At 36.5% G+C, this 24,389-nt stretch overlaps 1 protein-coding gene across 1 annotated transcript in view; it reads left to right on the top strand.

The window, feature by feature from the left end:
* NKAIN3 (sodium/potassium transporting ATPase interacting 3) overlaps positions 1–24,389 on the top strand; it is a 2,685,286-nt gene that overhangs the window by 1,162,392 nt on the left and 1,498,505 nt on the right. The window contains exon 3 of the mRNA XM_044065469.1: positions 14,388–14,585. Within this exon, the coding sequence (XP_043921404.1) occupies positions 14,388–14,585 (198 nt within the window). The remainder of the gene's footprint in view (positions 1–14,387; positions 14,586–24,389) is intronic.

Genomic DNA, 24,389 nt, shown 5'->3' with positions numbered 1-24,389 from the left:
GAGTTTCTGAAAAGAAAAATCCTCAGGAGGAGAAGCAGAAGGAGTAGAATCATCCACATCAGAATCAGAATAAGGAGAGTACTCCTGCAAGTCTTCAGCTGAAGACTCTGAAGCATCGAAGCCTGCTCAAAACTCCCTAGCTCAGGCTCCACCCTAGGTCTCTTATCAGGAGGAGGCAAAGAACCCTAATCAAAGTAATCAAATCTTCTGCCATTTTAAGCATATGCTTCTTGGGCACAGTTCCTGAAGAACTAGGGGTGACACCAACTGAAGCTAAACCTGGCCTGCCTCTGGGAGAAGCCTTGGAAACAGAAGGAGAGGGCCTAACCACCCTAGGCAGGGAGGGAGTATAGTAACCTGGGAAGCCCCATCAGCCTGACCTGCCTCCTGAGAGGCCACATCCTGCAATAACAAAGTCTCTCCCTGGGATCCCAAAGAAACCTCCGGTGGAACCACCGGCTCCACCGACACCTCTAAAGAACCGGCGTCCGCACGGACGGTTCTTCTAGCCTAGGCTTAACTGCTTTGTCCTTGCGCTTCTTGAAGAAGCGGGCCGGAGCATCCGACGGCATTTTATAATTGCACCGCTTCAAGACTAACCTGGCACAATCTAATCTTCTCTTTATAGTGCGCTTATTGAATCTAGCACAAGAGCGACACCCAACAACGTCGTGCTCAGGCCCTAAACAAGGAATACACAAAGTATGATAGTCTCTATGCGGTATCTGTTTCCCACAAGAAATACAATTATTCACTTTTTCTGACATCCGGTAAACCACTGAGGCAAGAAAAAACTAAAATATTCCCCAACGGGGTACTTAGCCAACTTTGACTCGGTCTGAAACTCCGAAATCGAACAATTTCAGAACGCCAACCGGCACTTGCAACGCTGCTTCTGCATCGGACCATGCGGCAAAAAAGACTGAGGATATGACGTCGGCCATGCGCATTTGTACCCTGACGTCAGTCAAATGCGCCTTGACCGACGTCAGCCTTATACTTTGATATTCGGGCCGACCGAGGACAGCGGACTACCCAAGTGTAAGGACTGCAGCAATGTGAGATGAAGAACATCGTAAATCCCAAAACTCCAAATAATTTAAGTGTGATTGTACACATGAAACAGTGAAGTGCAAAACGTTTACACTTTTACACACCAAAAGCATTTTTTGTAGGAAAGCAAACCTCTCTCTACCCCTGATTGTGAGAGGGTTCAACCACCCATAGAACCACTGCTTGTATATTCTAACTCTGGTATTGCTGTGTCTAAGAGAAGGAGGAATCCTCATATATACTTTGGTTTTGGGCATACTATATTTTTCTTCAAATTGCACCTAATTTCCCAGTATTTCAGGACTTGCAGTATTAAGTCTTGAATATAGAATAAGGAACCCCTTTATGTTATTTATTATTTATTTAATTGCATTTCTTTTCTTGCTTAGAGCACTGATCTCAGCAGACCTTTTTCAGACTCAACCCAGAAGCAATATCTGGTTAGATGACTTGCTCAAAGTCTTACAGTTAGGTAATGGAGGCTGAGGGAATCAAACCTTGCACCACTGCACCACACCTTTATACTACCTCTGTTATAGTCTCACTTCTACACATGAACAGTGGTGTATGAGCATACATGCTATATGTATCATTCACAAAGCAGAAGCTTCTGAGTAAGACACACCGGTATCTTCATTCTCTGTGGACCTACTATTTTTTTCATTTCTGAATTTACTCTTAGGGAAAGCAAAAAACAAATTTCAAACTACTATGCTGTTAGTATATTTAGTAAGCAATTAACTGCATACAGTGCATATTTCTTTTATTTTGGGGGGGGGGTCCTTTTATTTTATTGCTGCATTTAGCTATCTACTTCTTTTCTATTTCTGTTTAGTCACCATGTTCTATATTTATTTTTCTTATCCATTGTATCCACAAGTTTGTTTTGCTCTGTATATTGTTAACATGTCTCTATTTGTATGTATTTGTATGTTTTGTTCGGGGCTTTTCCCCTTGGGTCTCCAATGAAAATGGGTAATTTCTTACACAGTTGGACTAACAAATGTGAAATAAATAAAATAAAAATAAATTTATTTCCCTGTACCTTCCCTCATTAAAGCAAAAACAAATGTCTTTCTGTCTTCACTGAGGCTTTCTCATTGCCTGTCTTTTTCACAAGTATAATTTTAATAACATTTACTTTCCCACTCTCTAGAATCTCAATGCATTTATTTTTGTCTCCTTACTAGTTAATTTCTCCAAGTCTTTTGAGTTTCTAATACCATGAGAGGAATGGACCCCATTACTAAGTCAGTTAATGATTAAAGTTCATGAAATTGTTATTGTTTCATTTTTTGATGTTAACCAAACCTCTTCACAGCTCCAGCAAAACGGACAGAACTGATTCCTTCTGCAATTCATATGGAGTTAAATGTTTGCATATATAGATATCTAAATACAACCATAAATTATTTTTATTAGGACGTTTATTCATACTGCTATTAAAACTGTCTGGCTATCTTTCTTCCACATTGTTCTCATTTCTGCCTGCAACTCCTGATATTTTATGATTATGTTTTTCTCTGTACATAAGGGATGTAACAGTTTTAATGATCACTGCTATTTTTGTCTTTTTTGGCTGGACTACTATATCTGTTTTTCTTGCATCTATTTTTTTCAGCAATTGGTAAATGGTGATACCATGTGATACACACTTCATCGTTCTCTAAAATGCGTTGTGATTTCTGTTTCCAATGCTTTTCAACTACTTCAGTACTGTAGCATTTGCAGGATCCCCAATGTAACAGTCATGCCACATTATTGTGCCTTACAGTATACAAACCCTCTGCCATAAATGTAATAACACCCAGTAACAAGATGTGAGACTGTTTGTACTTCTCTTTTTACAGGACCTACATTTGTTCATAGGTTTATAGGTGTATACTAGGCTAATGACCATAAGAGCCCTTAAATGCCTAGCCATGTAACCCAAATGTGACCCAAAAATTTGGTTTATATTTAAATTATAGGGGGTGATTTACTGACTGCCTCCATCCATTGGAGCTTGACCAGGGTAAATTTCCAATTACTCATTCGTAGGTCCAAGTTGCACTTAAACAGGGATAGGGAGGAACTCTGCTTCAAATGGATGGGGGAGCCTGTTCCAGGGAATGGGAATTCTCTGAGACACATATCTGTCTCTCCAACATGTTCTATTTATGTTGCAAGTAAAATTTAGGTCCGTTAATCTAGTAGTTCTGATGCTGTTTGTTTTGTGAATGTGCAACAGATTGAGTCTATATGGTACTGAGTAAAGATACAGGACTCTGAGGTGATCAGCAGAGAACATTGCATATTCCCTTAGCATTCTGTTTGTACAAACTTGCTTATAAGTTGGGCAACATATAAGGATTTTCTTACTACCTTGGACACATGTTGGTCGAAGGCTAGGTCACTATCTACATGATCTCCCAGATCTCTGACTAATGAATCAACTTTAAGGCTACTTTATTGATGACATAGTTACCTGAGGTGGCAGTCTTCCCAAAAAGTGCTATAATGCATTTCTTGGTACTGAGTTTTAAGCCATGGCTTTGGCAACAAGTGTTTGTCTGTATTAGACTTTCCTGAAGGATATTCTCTTCTTGGAGAGTTTCACTTACTGCTCCCACTTTGCAATCATCTGTGAGCTTGGTTAGTCAGAAGCCTTTAAAATTGGCTTTGACTTCTGAGAAGTAGATGCCAAAGAGGAGTGGGCCAACCACAAAGGAGTGGTAGACTCCACTGGCGGCTGGCCTGTTGTAGAGGTGATCTCACCAGTTCTAACCTCCTGGGTCCTTTAGTGAGCCAGCTAGCTATCCAGTGTGCTCTAATGGTATTTATACCTAGTTCTGTAAGATTATTGACAATGCCTGTGTGGGATACTGTAACAAAAGCCTTAAAGAGATCTAGGTAGGCAGTATGCACTGTTTACCTCTCTTCCATTGTTTGCCTCTTTTTTCCACATATTCAGTGGACTTTGTAAATTGTAGTGCATGTAGCCTACTGTCCTGGGTAACCAATATTAAACTTTCATCTTTTGGCTTCATTTCACATTTCTTAACCATTCCTTTGTCAAATACTGACCAACATGAGGTTGCTCCAGGAGATCTCCATACTTGCCAGAATATTTATACCTTTACCACATTTCTTTCCTTCTCATCTAATTGTTCTGCTTTATTCTTTCTTTTGTTTTTTGGCACATTTAGTTTCTGTGTGATTTTTTATTTACTTCTGGCTTGACTTCCATTCCCACTTGATACTGAAATGCTTCTGCTAAACTAAGCAGATAAGTCACATTAGACATCTTCTGCACATGTTTTAGAACTTTCACTATGTTTGGATCTTCTGAGATCAGCAAATATGTATGCAGTCCCACAACTGCAGAGCTATACATGTAATCAGTTTCAAGGAAGCTCAAACCTCCTTCAGATCAAGGAATATATAATCTTAGTATATACAAATGAAGTTTGGCAACAAACTAATCATTTCTGTTACCATGGGGCTGAGCAGTTGAGTGGTAGCCCTATAATTGGGTGGATTGAGAGACAGCTATAAACACTGCAGGTTTTCATAACAGCAAAGTGCCTAATTTTTTTTTTTTTTTGCAGATGATGGAGGTTCAGAATTTTAGGCAGAGATGGGGCACTAGAGAGTTTCAGGCAGAGATGTTGAAGTACAAAGTTGTATCAGCTGGTGGATCTGAAGTAAGTGGAATTTGACATTTGATGCTGTTGTTGGAGTTTCTGGACATTGGGGAAGGCATTGCGGTCGCAGGTAACGACATGATTTCTGGTGTTCCTTTATGCAAATAAGAGTTGGCCGGTCTGGGATTACCATGGCAATAGGTGTGCTTGAGGTAGGTTAAGAGCATGGTAAAGCTGAAGGGGGTTGGTATAGGATTGGGTTGGGTTAATGGTTAGTTAAGTGAGCTTTGGGGCAAGGGTGGGGGTCTTGTAACTTGTCACTTCCCACCTTTAGTTATGCAAATGATTTAGAATGGAAATTTGTAATTTTGAATTAGTCAGTTTAGCAGGCTTCATAGTTTAAGCAGAGGGAGTTGGGGGGGGTCCATGTTCACTTGGTTGGTATGACAGTGGTATGGTTTGATCATGCTGTTAGCCAAGGTGTGTCTGGTTGGGGTAGTAGTATTATATGTGTATTGCAGGACTCTAGGGTAGCTTTTATAAGTGAAGCACGGTAGGGGTGTTGCAGCCACGGGGGAAGGAGATTAGGCAATGGATTGTTGAGTTATTTGGTGCAGGTTTGTGAAGAAGGTGGGACATTCCAGTTGGTCAAGGAGGATTTAGCTGCAATGACTACAGTTCCATGGGTGACAGGGTATGGTAATTTACAAAAATTTTGGAAGGGGCTTATGTTGGAAGGGTATAGGTGATAAGCTGAAGATTGCAGCACATTGCCCATTGTCAAATTAAGTTGGTTGCAAGGGTCGGCGTTAGTATATGGAGGGTTATTCACCTACAGTTTGTAGGGTTATTACTCCATGGATGTATTGGTGGCATTTACAGGGTGTTTGTTTGGTTACCAAAGGCTTTCTTAACTTACAAATGATAGTGGGTTCGATGGCAGGATTACTGGGCAATGGATCCATTAAGAAAGGAAATATCATTGGGGTTATTAGTATATCTATTTGGGCAGGAAAAGGGGCTGCAGTTAGGCATGATGGCATGTCACTGACCTTATTTTGTTTCGAGTGATATTGGGCTTCTTAGAGTTTTGGTGGTACATTGTCCTTGTGGGGGTTTCTCCTGGTGTGGGTTTAGTCTTGGGTGCTGCATTTGGTAGGTACTGATTGGGGAATCATGGCAAGGCTACGATTGATGGTTAGGTAAGCAAGAGTTTACCCATTATACAGAGGTTTTGTTTGGTTATGAGGTTATGGTTGTCACTTTAACATTGTAGAGGGATTCGGGTTTATTTTAGCTGTTTCGGCACTTGGCTACCTTGGCTGTTTATGGTATAGGGCTGTTGGAGATGATGGCATGAATCCAGTTTGGTTAGAGAGGATGCCATAAACCAAATGACGGTTGGCTTTATGCCTTTTGATGGGTGGTTAGGTTGGAAGTTTGGTAAGAGAGAGGGGGAACAGCCTGATCAGGCTGGTGGGCGGAGAAGAGGGAGAGGCTTGCTCTCTTCTGTTCCCCCTCTGGTGTTTGGATATTCATTTCAATAAGCTGAGAAAGGAAAGTGAGCAGCTGGAGGCAATAAGTGGTAAATATAAGTGAGTGGAGGTAAGGATGCTGCTTATTTGGTTGGAGGGGTAATTCAGTAAATGGTATATGAAGTGAGTTGATGGATGCTGTTTCATAAGTAAAGGACTTGGTGGGATGTGTAATTCAATAAATGGTGTATGAAGTGAGTTGTTGGATGCTGCTTCATAAGTAAAGTAAGTGAGTGGAGGTATGGATACTGCTTACTGGGTCAGGATTAGTAAGGTCATGCTGTCCTGATTAACATTACAGGGATGTTTATGCTGTGATTATAATCAGCTGTACTATGTTCAGTTGTAATTAATAATCTTGGTTATCAAAGCCATGTTATGGAAGTTTAATTAAGGTCATCAAACGTCATTCGTTGTGATGTGTTTTATTGAAGGGGACCGGGATAAATGAGGTTTGGCAACAAACCAATTTGTCCAGGGACATATTCAGAAGGGGATTAGACAAATATATTAGTGGAAATTAAGAGGGTGGGGGGGATGAAAGGGTTAAATGGAAGGAGGGTTGATTAGAGGAAATGAGGTATGGGGTGGGGAGGGGCTTAAGGGATTTAGGCAAGTCCAGTTGGGTAAGGAATCTCATTTTGGAGTGAACTTGCTGCTCGCCCTCCCTCCTTGTCTTTTTGGTGGATTGGTGGGGTGTGGTTATTTTATCATTCTGGGTAGGACAGAGAAGAGGGACAGGCTTGCACTCTTCTGTTCCCCCTTTGGTGTTTGGATGTTCATTTCAATAAGTTTGAAAAGAAAAGTGAGCAGTTGGAGGCAATAAGTGGTAAATATAAGTGAGCGGAGGTAAGGATGCTGCTTATTTGGTTGTAGGTGTAATTCAGTAAATGGTATATGAAGTGAGTTGGATGCTGCTTCATAAGTAAAGGACTTGGCGGGATGTGTAATTCAATCAATGGTGTATGAAGTGAGTTGTTGGACGTTGCTTCATAAGTAAAGTAAGTAAGTGGAGGTATGGATGCTGCTTACTGGGTCAGGATGAGTAAGGTCATGCTGTCCTGATTAACATTACAGGGATGTTTATGCTGTGATTAAAATCAGTTGTACTATGTTCAGTTGTAATTAATAATATTGGTTATCAAAGCCATGTTATGGAAGTTTAATAAAGGTCGTCAAACGTCATTTGGTGTAATGTGTTTTATTGAATGGGACCGGGACAATGATTTTTTATATCATTTGATAAGCATGAAGCATGTTTTTTGTTTTGCTGTCCAACTGATCCAGTGCCTTTTGGGGACAGTCAATCACCCCAAAACTGTATGTTAGAATGAAAAGAATCAGTTTATAGCATGGACTTAATTGCTAGATGTCAAAGCAGATTTCAGTATTAGTTTTAGTCTTCTGAAGTATTCATTAATGAGCTTTATTCACATTTCTACATATTTTATTTCATATCCATCATCAATTCCCAAATATTTATACACTCGCTCCTGCTCAAGTTCATTTATATCACATTCTTGTCCAAGACTGATATTTTCTTGGTGCTGCAGCTTTCCTAATTTAAACATTACTTTTGCAAATTTATCAAGACCAAACAACATTCTTATATCTTCTGAGAAAGTTTTAACCACTCAAAGTTGTGTTTTCAACTCTTCATTTAACAATACAGTTTTAAATTATCCATAGAAAGTAGATGAGAAGTCTTTAAGCAAGGTTGTTTTCTGGTACCCAAATTGTAACTGTGATGTAATCTGTTAAGTATACAAGTTAGTGGGTTATGGACAAGACAAAACAGCAGTGTTAATGGAGAATCACCCTGGAATATCCCTCTTTGAATTTTTATTATTTGGATGATAATTAGCCCTTTGTCATGCCTAAATTGCAAAGAGGTTTGCCACTGTTTCATGGTTACAGTACCATAATTAATCAATGTAGGGTGTGTCTTATATATCTGTAAGCACTCCTTTATCCATGAATGTAGGGCGTGTCTTATATATCTGTAAGCACTCCTTTATCCATGAATGTAGGGTGTGTCTTATATATCTGTAAGCACTCCTTTATCCATGAATGTAGGGTGTGTCTTATATATCCATAAGCACTCCTTTATCCATGAATGTAGGGTGTGTCTTATATATCCGTAAGCACTCCTTTACCCATGAATGTAGGGTATGTCTTATATATCCGTAAGCACGCCTTTATCCATGAATGTAGGGAGTGTCTTATATATCCGTAAGCATGCCTTTATCCATGAATGTAGGGTGTGTCTTATATATCTGTAAGCACTCCTTTATCCATGAATGTAGGGCGTGTCTTATATATCTGTAAGCACTCCTTTATCCATGAATGTAGGGTGTGTCTTATATATCTGTAAGCACTCCTTTATCCATGAATGTAGGGTGTGTCTTATATATCTGTAATCACTCCTTTATCCATGAATGTAGGGTGTGTCATATATCTGTAAGCACTCCTTTATCCATGAATGTAGGGTGTGTCTTATATATCTGTAAGCACTCCTTTATCCATGAATGTAGGGTGTGTCTTATATATCTGCAAGCACGCCTTTATCCATGAATGTAGGGTGTGTCTTATATATCTGTAAGCACTCCTTTATCCATGAATGTAGGGTGTGTCTTATATATCTGTAAGCACTCCTTTATCCATGAATGTAGGGTGTGTCATATATCTGTAAGCACTCCTTTATCCATGAATGTAGGGTGTGTCTTATATATCTGTAAGCACTCCTTTATCCATGAATGTAGGGTGTGTCATATATCTGTAAGCACTCCTTTATCCATGAATGTAGGGTGTGTCTTATATATCTGTAAGCACTCCTTTATCCATGAATGTAGGGTGTGTCTTATATATCTGTAAGCACTCCTTTATCCATGAATGTAAGGTGTGTCTTATATATCTGTAAGCACTCCTTTATCCATGAATGTAGGGTATGTCTTATATATCTGTAAGCACTCCTTTATCCATGAATGTAGGGTGTGTCTTATAAATGTATATATTGCCTCCAATAACAAAATGGCCCTTCCATCACATAATTTCAACATTACTAAGGAACAAGCTTGGGCTTTGGACAACTTGAGTAAACTACCAGTCAGGGTCATCAAACCTGATAAGGGAGGTGGCTTGGTGGTTTTTGATAAATCTGAATATAATGAAAGAATGTCTGCTGTGCTCGATTCTCCTGCTTATTCCACTTCGTCTCTTAATGAGATGAATGTGACATATAAAAGAATAAGAGGTTACTTTAGGGACATGTTTTTGGCAGGAAAAATAGATTTGGACACTTATAACTTCCTTGACATCAGTTGTCCAAAAACACCTATAATGTTCGGAATCCCTAAGATTCACAAAGATCTGGTGAATCCACCTATGAGGACTTTAGTCGACGGCAGATCTTCTATGACACATCCAGCTGCCCGCCTGATTGATACTATCTTGTCAAAATACCTTAAATCTATTCCTGCAATCTGTAAGGATTCTTGGACATTCCTTAATAACATCAATGTAATTGATTTTAACACTTCTTTCAATTTTTTGATGATTGATGTGGTCGATTTGTACACGTCTATCCCACACCAAGAAGCAATCGAATGGACGAGCTGCCTTTTGAAAGAATTGGATGCCTCATGTAATGAGATAGACATTATCTCTGAATTGTTGGACATTGTTCTCAGTTCCAATTTTTTCACCTTTGACAACCGGTTCTTCCTACAAAAACATGGCATCGCCATGGGTTCTCCTTGTGGAGCGAGTGTAGCTAACTTCTTCATGGCGTTTTGGGAGAAACACTTTCTTCTCAACCATCCTGAGTTTAAGGATTCCATCAAGTTCTACACTCGCTTCCTCGACGACATTATTATTCTCCTCCATGGTGATGACCAATGTGCTAGCCGATTAGTGGAGTTCATGAACTCCACTACTGAATTTCTAAAATTTACTCACCATTTTTCAACACTGGCTATTGATTATTTAGATGTGAAATTGGAAAAGAATGTCCTCTCGAACTCCTATCAATCTTCTATTTTTAGGAAACTGATCTACTGTAATTCCTTTCTGCATTTCAGTAGTCAACATCCTTACAAACAAAGACGTTCGATTGTCAAAGGCCAGCTCGTTAGGGCAGCTCGGATGTGTAGCTCTTTGCCTGTTTTCCATAAGGAATGTTCATTTCTTAAAAATCTATTCATCAACCGTGGATACCCACCCGGATTGGTTGATGATCTCATTGAAGAAGTGGGGCATAAGAGACATATTGGTTTTTATAAACCTCTTTTATATCATGATGGCCCACTACCTTCTGATACTATTTTGGCTGAACCTGTTACGGTTGACCTTTCTGGTCCACTTAACTCTTTCTCATCGGACATATCGGCTCTCAATCATACGAGCAAGTTCAGGATGAGTTTTATTACATCTTTTAATAGAAATTCGTAATCTATTTGGCAGATCATCTGTAAAAATTGGCAACTTTTATCTGACAATCCTTTATTGTTGGAAAAACTTGGTCCGTCCCCTACTGTTATCTACAGAAGGGGTAACAATCTTAAAGAGTTAATACAAAGGAACAGTGCTGGTAGTTCCCTCTCTAGATTGAAGGGCACATTTACTTGTGGAGCATGTAACTGGTGTTATTTATTAAGAACAGGTAGCACTTTTGCTATCAGAAATAGAAAGTATGTCATCCACCATTATATTAATTGTGACACCAAGTCTATAGTCTATGTTGCTTTATGCGACTGTTGTCAAGCCTTTTATGTTGGTAAGACTGATCGTAAATTTAAAGAGCGCATTTATCAACATAGCTATTCTATCAGGAACAACAAAAAGGACAATGTGCTAGCTAAACATATATTGAGCGCACCAAGTCATAGCTTTCATTTTATGGCAATTGACCATGTCCCATCTAACATCAGGGGAGGACCTACTTCTTTGCTTTTGGAGAATAGAGAATTGGAATGGCAGCTCAAACTGAATGCTTTTTCCTTTCCTGGCCTCAATGAAAGCTGCAATATTGCTTGTGTTTTAAAACTTAAAATTTATTTGAGATAACTATTTAGGGTATTCTATTATACTTAGTAATATATATCTTTTTTATATCCTAAATTCATTTTAAAGTTTATTTAATAATAACTTTTTGGATAAACATAATGTTGTTTTTATGAGACGTTTAAAGTTTTTATATATAATATATACATATATTCTTTTGTAGTGAAATTTTACTTTTCAGCAATTGCTTTGGTTAAAGTTTTGTATATATTTTTTATACCTATATGAACCATCTGCTGGTGTTATTTGATGCTTTCTTCCCCTTTAAATGATCCTTTGGCTTAATTTTTGGTGATGTCATTATGACAAACAGCATTTAAACATTTTTAAATTTTGGCGCATTTTGTATTGTGTGCTCTGAGGAAGCAGCTGAAGTTTCAGCAGCGAAAACGCATTTGGGTTAATAAAATTTGCGTTCAGCTATTTCAGGTCTCTTGGTTTGTTCGTGGGCTAAGGATCCAGTTTTGGTGTTTCTTCCTGTGTGTCTTATATATGTGTAAGCACTCCTTTATCCATGAATGTAGGGTGTGTCTTATATATCTGTAAGCACTCCTTTATCCATGAATGTAGGGTGTGTCTTATATATGTGTAAGCACTCCTTTATCCATGAATGTAGGGTGTGTCTTATATATGTGTAAGCACTCCTTTATCCATGAATGTAGGGTGTGTCTTATATATGTGTAAGCACTCCTTTATCCATGAATGTAGGGTGCTGTCATTTTTTTTTTTTTGCAATGCATTCATGCCATACTTATATTATTCACCTTTGTACAATTTTCTGTTATAGTTTGGTTTAGCAACAAATGATCCTTTGTTCCATATGACTTTTTTTCCCTAAGTCACTATAAAGTCTGTCTGCACCAGTTCCAGTATATTGTTTGTGTGTTACCAGTAGGCAAATTATTGAGCTATAATTTTTAGGATGGCTTGCAGTTTCTCTTTTAATGAGGAGCATTCCTTTTCCTGTTGTTAACCAGGTTGGTATCCATTTGGGATGTGCATATAAGTAATTTTTACTCAGGGCTATATCTTTGTGCCTCCTCCCCCATTATATCTGTTGCATGACTGAGTGACTTTGACTTATATCTAATACTGCATGTAATGTAGAGGGTTACTATCAGGCTTCCAGTCATAACCAGCTTGGAGCTTAGTTATGTGCTTGAGACACATATGCCAAGAAGTTCGCCTTGAAGGCAAAGCTCAAGAGCTGAATTTTGACATTCCTGTTCAGAATATATATCAAGATGAGTTATGACTTAAGAACATTATCATAATTCTTTGTAGAGCATGGACCCTTATCTGCTTCCATGAACCACAATACTTAAAAAAAAGAAATGAAGGAACACTAAGTATGTTACAACTTAGAAAGCTGAAAAATATTTACTGCTGTCACACAGAGAGCAGCCATCACAGAAAAGCAGAGGAAAGGGAAAATTGGGTTTAAAAACCATAAACACTTCATTCTACACTCAAAGGCTGAAGGATGTGTCTAAACTGTTTTTAAAGCTCTTTGCACTTCCTCTATAGCAGCTGCTGACCAATATCATTGCTCTTGTACTAAACTAAAGCTCAATAGTGTTGAGGTATCCTCAACCACAACTTGTTAAAAACCTTTCTGAAATCAGAAAGGTGTTTAACAAGATTGTCTTTTCCATGATTTTTGACCATAATACGAGAACTCCATATGCTATATTATGTTATATCTGTAGCACACCTTACAGAGGTAGAAGAATTTTACAGAACTCACGACCACTGAGCTACCCTGTGTTCCTGATCAGCAAGATTGGCTAACATTCAATCTGTCAAATATTCATTTTATCAACAGATCAAATGTGTTTTCCATTTTATCGTATTGTTTTGTCCAAATATTTCTGAGTTGGGGCAGAGAGAGTTTTGTGTGCATATGCTGATACATGCGATGTGTTTCTGAGCCTGTCCTATATAGTGCTAGTGTTACAGGCAGGGTTTTTCTAAGATAAATTGCATGGTTAAGATTTAGATCAGGGCATGATTAGGGTTAAGGATGGCAGGCATTAGTAAGGTGGTTCTGGCCAATGATATTATAATGATGTGAACTGCAACAGAAGTACACAATATGCATTTAAAATACTGACTTTAAATAGTCAAGTTCTGCAGGCCTATGGAGTTAAAAGTAAAGCTATTACTATATATATAACTAATAAAGCTATTATTCACAAAGCTCGTATATATATATATATATATATATATATATATATATATATATATATACGTATAAGCACCTCCTTATTACATTTAATTAGACAATAAAACAATAAATCAATTAGCTTAACCTCAGTTTTTAAAGGAATATTCAAATTGTGAATGGATTCATTATGGTTTGAAAAAGCTACATAGCGAAAGCGCTTACCACTTTTACTTGAGTGAATAAAAGTTACTGTTTACTACGCAATTGGATTTATTGGAAGGAACTGTTTGAAAGAACTTGTGGTCTGAAAAGACATTTGAGTGAATACTTGAAGAATTTCTTAGTGCTTTTAAGTGCTTTTTAGTACTTTTAAGGGCTTCTCTTTGGCTTGTGTATTGTGCTCTATCAGAAGGACTTTGCCTGATATGGTTCGTACAAACACCTGGGTGGATCCTGCACAGTTGGTTTATTAACATTACTATTCAATATATTTTATACATACAACAATTTCTGCGTGCCTTCACATGTAGACGACAACACACACACACACACACACACACACACACACACACACACACACACACACACACACACACACACACACACACACACACACTCACACAGACATTTAAAGAAAAAGTTCCATTTCTGCTGCCACTTGTTTTCAGGGATCCCTGATTTGCCCCAGCATTTTGCTTAATCCTGCATGATTTGTTTTAAGGTCATCAAACAATGAAATATATTAATATCATACAATTTGCAATTTTCAGAAAAATGTATAGCAAGATAAATAATCTTGCAAAGACTCTCCAAGTAACTAGAATCATATTTAACATGTGTTCCTGTTTTGGCCTTTATCTATGATTAATTCTGTCTTTGCTCATCATTTTTGATGCAGAAGTATGAGAGTTACAAATAACAGTTCATTTTTTTCTGATTGCCCAGGATTCAGATCTTATGACCTTTAATATCTCAATACATCGCTCATGGTGGCGAGAGCATGGACCAGGCTGTGTACGAACAGAGGTGGTAGCGCCAGCCAGCAGAAGTCTAGATGATCATTCCTACATTTCAGTGACAAACTGCATGGTTGACTTCCAGTACATAGAAGTCATTCACAGCTCTTTCCAAATACTCCTGGCGGTAAGCTGGACTAAGATATGGGCATTAAAGTGAATACCTGCTAAGATAAAATTATTGTTTCTTAGTTCTGTACAGTCTAAGTTTTTCCCCACTTATCATAGACCTGATTTGTTATGTATCTGTAGCAATTTAGTTTATTAAAATCATCTTTCACACCAACATAGTTGATACCTGCAACATCTGTTAGCTATATGGCTTTCAATCAATTCTCTCACCAGCTATGCTTGTCTAAGCATCTGCTACAGTTAAATGGCATTAGAATGTATTAATATGCAAATATCTGTGTAATCTGATGTTTAGTTTTTTCTGAAATGGTACATTTGAAAAAAATGTAATGTTTAGGTAGCTATCTATGACAAAATGGCATTGTTCAGTTTTCTACCTTGACAGTGACATATGTACTAATGTTGGCAGGAAATTGCAATTTATATGCAGCACCATAACAAAAGTTAATAGCAGTGAATAAGATGCCTTCAGTTTCTTAATTTAAACATTAGGCTTTCTATATGTCCTGTACCAAGGACCATGTTGTATGGATTTTTGGTTATATATTCACATTTTCCCTCCATATCTGAATAGCCCCTTGTGTTCTTAGTATTAACAATTGCATTTCTCATCCTCTTTTGAAAAAGAATCTTTAAATTATGATCTCTTTTTCTAGTGAACATTAGAGTAGGACTCATAATCTCTGACAAGTTAAGTTTGTACCCTGTGATAGATTCTGTCACATCATCAAACTCAGTCATAGCTGCAGCCTTTATTCCATATTTCATTGACACATTTCACACAGAAACAAAAGTTTATACTTGTTACTTCTTTCAGTTTTAAGTGCATCAGTTATTGCTTTTATCTGAACCTTTTGGTAAGCCCTTCTGGCAAGTAAGTGTTATAGTTCAATATACATATCAAATCATTGTTTATCGCTAGTAATGAAGCATGCTGCTGTTACAACAAGCTATTTTGTTAATCTAGTCTCAGAACAAAAGCTGGAATTAATTTTTTAAACATCAACATCCAAGAATGAAATATTTTTAAAGAATTTGTCATAGTAGTGGTGTTAATATACATAACAAATTATTTTAAATATTCTTCTGTTCCATGACAAATGAACAAACATGTCATCTATAAAGTGTAAAAATTCAGAGCTTCATTATTATAAGGAGAGATATACACATTTATCCTCCCAAACTGCCTTATATAAATTGTTAATAGTATGAGCCATTAAAGCCACCGTGGCTGCTCCTGGAAGATGTGGTTTTTAAACAACAATGAACTATTCTTTAATATTCTGTATGATTAGTGCCAATCATTTATATGACTTTAATAGTATTTCTATATTTAGCAGCCCGCTTTCTTCTCAATAAATGCACAACTTACTGTACTCATTCAGTTTAGGATATAGCTACATATAATGATGTCACATTTAATGTGACAACCTATTTTCATAAAAAACTTAACTTCCTCAGTTTCATAATAAAAAGTGATTCTTTAACTTAAGAAGATATATGTCCCAACAGCGGATTACATTTCTTTTCTACAACTACTGATCAAGTTCAGTTTTTAAACCCTTGGCTGTTGTTACTGGTCTGATTGGTAGATTATTTGCGTTCCCCATAACTCCAATACAACTCAAGAAATAAATCACAGAAATACCACTCCAGAAGACTCCAAGACCAGGATACAGGCGACAAGGCGAAAAGCGCTTAATAATAAATATTCATTGTTTATTGTTTTGTATCCTGGTCTTGGAGCCTTCTGGAGTGGTATTTCTGAGATTATTTGTGTTCACATGTATCTTCTGGAATACCAAGCATAGTATGAAAAGATTATTTATCTGAGAATATCGATAAATGTATTCAAAAATTATTCCATCTATCCCTCCATCCATCCATCCATCCATCCATCCACAACCTCTTTACTAAAACTCTCATTATTTCATCACACAAGCAAGCACGCATCCACACACACACACACACACACACACACACACACACACACAGACACACACACACACACGCGCGCGCGCGCACACACACACACACACATAAAGACAGGCAAAGAAGCAAATTAACATGATACATATAGGTCTTTATATGCATGTACACACACACACACACACACACACACACACACACACACACACACACACACACACAAAAACTCACACACACATAATGATAAGCAAAGAAACATATTAACACAAGACACAGATCTTTTTTGCTATGAACATTATATCCCCTCTTCATCTCAGTGCTGCTGTAGTTTGAAGACCTCTGAGTAGGTGCAGACTGTGACCATGTGGAAAATATGCTGATAAGTAGAAATATTAGGGAAGGAGTGTAATGGCATCCTGCCATTTCTGCAAATTATGTATTATTTTCAGCAAATATGTAAATTAATTAGAATTTTTAAATGATTTTCAATTGGCCATACTAATGGTATAATTTAAGTCACAAATGAGACAAACTGCACTTGCTCTGAAAGACTGCAAGCATCTTTCACATATTAGTGCCTTTATATGTTTTAATGAATTGTGACTCTTGCTTTATAAATGCATCTCAGTGCTAGACTTTGGCAGTTGTTATAATTCATCCTTCCCTTAGACTATTCTTAGCTGATACATGCACACTCATGATCTGAAGTGCTAAGCATGGAGCACATTTCTAAGCATTCAATTAAAGAGTACTGAACTTGTGTCTGCCTTCATCATTACTGTATTTACAATAACACTGATGCATTTTTACTGACTGTAGTTATCTTTTATAACTTAACAATGGTGAATTCCTTGCTGTCGCTGAAATGAATACACACTGCATTACCAGTGTCCTACACCTATTTTAATTACCTTAAATTGAAAGAAACTAGAATGTAAGATGCTTGCTTCCTTGAAAAAAATCTCAACCACCTTTTGAAAGAAGCAAATTATACTAGATTGGCATGTTAGTTCCCGAAAGGTTATAGAAAGCATATAATGAAGAAATATTCTACTACTTTTACTCACTACAATGGAGGTTTCAGTAAATTCAGTATTCATTTACATGCAGAAAAGCCATAGGTGGTGTCTGATGTTTTAGAACTAGTTAGCAATGCTATTATTGCATTCCATATTATTTTAATTTTCAGGTATTTAATTTGCTGGTTTTCTCATCATTGTTTATCAGTAATATCTTTCAAAGTTATATTTTTCTTAATATAACTGTTTTTATTCATACTTCTTGTAAACCCATCCTGACAAACCTTGGCTACTCATTTCCTCAAGCCTCCACAATCACATTGTGAAAAACAAAGAGGAAAACATTAAATTGGATCTGAAAGTCATTACTGACAAAGTCAGTGCAGACATTTCCAGGCCTAGATTTGCTAGCACTTTATATACTCTATAAGGTACTATATGCATTGCATTACTTAAAAATCCCTATTTGCGGGTCACACTTATAGATTTTCTTCATCTGCTAAGCCAGACTTACCTTTTCTACTGAATGCCCACCCTGATGAATATGATAAGCAGTCCAGCAAACTGGTGCAGATTACTTTTCGTATGATGACCTGCATAACTGTTCCCTTATGATATGCATTAGTGATAAATATATCGACAGTGTCCTCTTCAAGCATTATAAGTGCAGGTACTTTTTAATGACTATTAGTGTAGAAAGGATAATACAGAGAGGTGGTCATCCAGTTGAAAACTACTTTTAAAACTGTGCAGGTGTTTCCACTGGACCGAATTTTGCCATTCTTCTTTAGGTCACTTCAAGAGGTGTGCCTCAATATAATTGCAGTTTTCAGTATTCTCATATTATTACTAATTAAAATAGGGTTATAATGGACTCTTTAAATGTGTGTTGAGGGTGTTGAAAGTAAAATCTAATCTAGTGATGTCTGAGTTTTTTGAATTAGCAGTATTAAATATTTTTTATAATAGTATTATTTTGTTGAAGGCAAATTGAAAGTCTCCATTACGATCAATGCAGCTGCTTTGTCATATTGTTTTTTAAAGCGGAAAAAGATCATTTGCTCATTTGTTTATGGGTTAAAAATGCATTTCTTTGAGGTTCAAAAAGGCACGTATAAGATCTCAATTGTAAATTAATATGTGGCCAAGCAAGTAAAAAGAATAAGTTGGTATGAGTCACACTAAATGCAACAGCTTCGACCTATTCTTTAAAGTAGAATAATTTTTGACCTACTTGAAACATATAACAGATCTCGTATATGTGCCTTATATCACTTTGCTTTTTCATAAGGCAGTTGTAAGCCTAATCAAATGCATAGTTTAAACAGTGCAATAGAAAAAGTATTTCAAATACAAATGTACTTTAATGTGAAATAAATACTTATGCCAGTGCTGTGGTGTACATCGATAAACCCTAAATATTGCCCAAGTGACCTGGGTCCAATTAGTGTCTCAGGCATCCAAGGTACTCAAAGGGTTGACAGGGCATGCACTCAGATATTCCTCAAGGATGATCCTAGCATGGCCTGGAAACATATACATGGTGTTCTCATTAAGGTGGCAGGGGCATTTGCTGAGTTGTTGTGGAGAGGGGATGATATGCCAGCATGCCTAGATCTGACCATTATGACTGCATGCAACAGGAGGGAACATTTGGGCATGGAAAACAGTCCTCAGTAGTAATATGCTGCTACCTTGGTAACCTGTTTCAGAGCATGGGTCACACTTACTGCGGAGAAGGAACGATAGCCTGGAAGACACAGTAGATGAGAAGATGCCCTGGTGGCAGGTAATGATCATCTACAATGAGCCAAAAATAGAGAAGACATTCAAATTTATTTAGCATTTGTTAATCAAAAAAGTCTGACTTGGGACAAAGTTAATTTTCAGTGTAGGCCCAGGGAGAAACACTCCAGATGCATGTCTTTGTAACATGGGAGGAAACAGGAGTACCCAGAGAAGACCCTCACAAATGCAGGGAGGGCTTGCAGACTCCACATAGAATCTAGCTGAGAATTGAATGGGAGAACCTCTTGTTGTGAGGTGACAATGCTATCGCTGTACCACTATGCCATCCAAATAAATATACATTTGGTGACTATCATTAAGTGCCATTTAGTGCTTTTTCTGTGTAATATTGTGAAAAAACTTATATTAACAAAATATTTTTATTCAGTCTGGTTAATGGTTTTTGTACGATATTGGTTATTTTACTCAGAGCAAATTCTTTGATATTGGAGAAATAATTATTTATGCATGGATAACAATTTCAAGTATACACTGACACAGCATGGCTAAACGAAGGACATCTTATAGCACAGTATCACACTACCTATCATTCTATTACTGACAATTCAAACTTTGCCAGACAGAGAGTTAACATTCTCTGCATTCACGAACAAGGCTTCCTAGAAAATGGCACCTTCAATTTTTGTGCAATTTATGAAAATTTCATAAAATGTGCAGTTCTGTTATAAGCAATGACATGTTTCTGATTGAATCTGTTCATTTAAGTAAATCTAACAAAGAATTCCAAAAATGTAACAAGAAGTAACAGTACATGGTAAGCAAAATTGGGTTAAGTCGTTTTCCAAGTGATTTATTCTATGTTTGGTTTCATCTATCAGGCTATTGGCAGAACTCTGATTCTGATTTAAAATGGGCAGACATAAATTTTCAGTGACAAGAAAGTTTAAACAATAGATATGAGAAGAGGTGAGGATGCCCCTATTTACATGAATGAGGAATTGACTACAATGTTTTGACCTATGTGGTTGAGTTTCCCTGCTATTAATGCCTTACTGTAAATGTTAATTTTAAATATATGAAAAGTTTAAATGGCTTGGTTATTTAAAATGAAGAAACTGTTCAAGGAAGTTGAATTAAAAGGTGCCATGCAAGTGTAAGTCATCTAAATGAATGTTTTAAATATAAAGAAAAACACATCAGTAACTTCACATGTATACATTTTCATGAAGGTTATACTGTTGTCCCAGTTGTTGGTAATCTATGAAATTTGCATTTAAGGGGGGTGAAATTAAATGTTACTGCTAAATGTATTGTGGGAGGGGACTGTAGGGAGGCTGCAGTTTGTTAATTGATTTATACTTTTTTTTTTCAGCAAAACAAGCACAGGCAATTAGGTTTCCATTACAATACACTGAAGATAGAGTACACAAATAAATCCTTATATGTACAGATTACCCTGACTGGGATGTGTACAGGAATTGAAGAGGTACTGTGCAAAGTGTGGCCTGCACTGCATTAAGAAAAACTCAAAATGAAACCAGCTCCTTCTTTCTCTTGTAACTTATGTGATTAATACAAGCTGCAGCACATAATATAAAAAATATTAGAGGATCATAATGTTTGGTGCTGAAACCCACAATTCTCCTGCAATTTAAATATTTACACACTTTTTGATAATTTTTTCTACAATTTTCTTGACTCCCAGCTTATGAAAAATGTGTTCAGTAGATGGGTTACTATTTCTAAATATTTGTTTTTGATTTATTTATTTATTTTTTTAATACTGTTGTTGAAGTACATCTCCTCAGCTTTAGAAAATGGCTGGATTGTGCTGGTAATGTACATTTTTCATATGTAATAAATAATTGAGAACTATATGCCTTCTGCTTTTAAGCTTAGCAGAGTACTTTAGTGAATGCATTGAAATCTTACATTACATCAGTCTGTATTTAATTACTTTATATTTCAATAGTGAGTTGTAGTTAACTGCTGTAAAATGTATGTTCTTGGATTATAATGCTTTAACTGAAAGCTCAAATGCCTCTTATCTGTCCTCACAGGAGCAGTATCAGGGGTGTCACCTTTATTGCTTGCAGATGATGATACTTATTTAGGCTGAAATACCTGCGATCTCTACCATACACTAGAGTACTTTGATGCTGAGTGCAAAATAGCTAGGATGAAGGATCACAGTTTTATACTAGAAAGCAGTGGGTTGCGCTCTGCAGTTGAGGAGGAGTCAGCTGTGTCAGTTAAAAAAGTTAAAATATCTTGGGGTCTTGATTACAAATGAAGATCAAGGGATTTGACAGAGTGACCAGTAGACTAGTGCTACTGGGGCAGTACAGCAGGATGTGTACTCAGCTGTGGTGATAAAGTTAGAATTCAGTCATTGTCACATCTGCAATGAAGAATATTGGGTTAACAGTTCAAGACAACATAGTACAGAGAAACACAGAATGCTTTCACCATGAGCTTTGCAATCATTGTAGCTAAAGAAACGAGCCCTATCACATGACTTAGACCCCACACTATTAGTATTTTCAGAAATACAAAATTTAACATACCTAGCATGAAGCAATCTTAAGATGATGCTTTCAGTTTACCAGTGTATGTCCCTCTCCTCAAATATGGTCATGTGGTTTAGGAAATGAGTGAAAGGATAAGATCACGGATCCAAGTGACAAAACTAAGATTCTTTCATGGGGGCTTAGCTCACTCTCTGTGACACTGTCAGGAGCTTGTCAATCAGGAAGGATCTCATGGGTGTATACCAATTTGTCAAAGGTTCACTTCCGCGAACGTTTCTTCCTCAATTAGAAATCACCAAACATCAATTTCCTGTTTGTGTCCTCTCTAATGGATAAGATCATATTAAGAAGCTGTTCAGACAAAAAATGCTTTATCACATCTAGCACTTCATTATTTTCTCCCAGACACCATAAACTGCAGTATTCCTTTGATGTTATGCATGTTGATCACTGCTGAAGTAACCTTAGCTATATGGATTATATCCTGCCAAGGATATAACAGCTGGCCAGCTTCCAGAGGAATCAGTACTGAACAAATAACTTAAGATATTATACAGGAAAAATAAGGATGCAATTCAAACAGGACTGCAAAATACTGAGGTGGAGTTGGAATCAGAAAATTTGTTTGAGATACTCGGAGATAAAGGTCTAATTAAGAGGAAGGAGATTAAAACAAAAGATTGAGAGAAAAACAATAGGAGCAAGTGTTAGAGTTAGATGGAAAGAAGGCATTTAAAAAATCACCAAGTGTTAAGAAGAAAACAAAAGAATAATCTAAGAGTAATGTCATTAATTGGAAATAGTTTCATAAGTAGAGTTAGAAAAATAAGAATGTTCAAATTGTGCTATAAATTGAATGCAGGTGTAACTTGTTTGCAAGATAATTTCTTTCAGAGCAAGAAGTAATTATGGTTGAAAAGTATGGGGAAATTGAATTGTATGGAATTTTGGACAATAAAGGTATTCAGAGGTAGCCTTCCTATTTAATGCATAGGTTAAATTAGTGGATGTTTGAAATCTACAGACTGGCTGTGTTACTGTTTTAGATATCTGGTGGGCTACAGAATTTTTTAGGTTGATATGGATAGGTGTTCATCCAAGAATGAAATAAATAGATAGGTTATTGGGAGAAATAAAACCTATTTTACTTGTCAATATGAAAATAATGCTAACTGGCATTTAAACTAAAATACAGAAAGTACAATGAGAAAGGAGAAGGAGGATGTAGGAAAAGTGATAGAGGTAATTAAAGAGGAAGTTAAAGTTCTGAAATCATGAACAACTTTCATATAAAAGGGGGAATAGAAGTAGAAATAGAAATATGTTTTAATGTCTGCAGATATAAGAGAGGGGGCAACTGGAAATGTAATAGTTTTTCCCCAGATAGTACAGCAACTTGGTTATAAGCTGGTGAAGGTGAGAATGTAATTAAGGAAGGGGTGATTTAAAAGATTAACATGCAAATACGTGAAGCAGAAAGTATTGATACAGGAAATAGACCTGTTTTGGAGAGATATTGTCAATTTATTTCATTATGGACAAAATGGTAAATAGTTTTAAAAGAAAAATTCAAGAAGACTTCTCCACAGTTGGTACAATATCACAATAGGAAGGAAAAATGTACAGTAAATTACAAAACATGGTAATGTGTAACTTGTAAAGGAATAATAGAGAATAGTTTATTAAAAAAGAGAAGGTTTTAAGAAAATAAGAACTTTGAACAGTTATTTAAAACAAGATATTTCAAAAGAAAAAAAAGAAGCATCTCTATTTAGCAAAGATTCTGAGACATGACTTGAGTTTAATGAAAGAGATAAGGGTAAAATAGAAAAGGTGTAACCTAAACAAGATGAGATTATGAAAGTTGTTGAGAATTATTGGTTGAAATATTTGAGAAAATAAATAAGAATAAAAATGTGAAATGGAATGCAAACTATTTTTCACAGTAGGCAGTGGAAGGAGTACAAAAAGATATAGTTTTGGAACAAATGAACCATGCTCTAGAAATAGTTTCAGAAGACTCAGTATCTGTTTAGGATTGTATTGGATACTGAATGTGTAAAAATAAAAAAAGTCAGAAAGAGTGTTTGTTGAAACTATATAATGAATTGTTGGAGGAGAGAGATTAAGAAATAATGTAAAAGAATCATGAAACTTATTTTGGAATTAAAGTAAAAACATGCTCTAAAATCTACAAACCTGTTACGTTAAATAATGCAGACTGTAAGACATTTATGAAAATGCTACAGATGAGTCTTGAATGGTTAATACATTAAACTGTGACAGTAGGAATATATTGAATTAAGAGTAAGAATATTCAAGAAGTATTTGTCATAGTGACAGAAGTAGCAGATGATATTTTATACAGAATAGAAGAGGTAAAGATAATGACAGGGGAATACAAATAAAATATTTCATTATGTAGACTCCATAAATTTATGGGGTAATTTGGAACAATATGGGATTAAAGGGGATGCATTAAAAGTGATAATTTCAGTATATGAAAATGATAAGGTAGACAGCTCTAGCAAATGGATTATTTCTATCATATCAGGTAGAAGAGAGGTGAGA

Source organism: Protopterus annectens, chromosome 3.part0 (genome assembly GCF_019279795.1).
Source record: "Protopterus annectens isolate FY-2018-M chromosome 3.part0, PAN1.0, whole genome shotgun sequence".
Lineage (NCBI taxonomy): Eukaryota > Metazoa > Chordata > Ceratodontiformes > Protopteridae > Protopterus > Protopterus annectens.
This window is presented reverse-complemented; position numbering and strand designations above follow the sequence as displayed.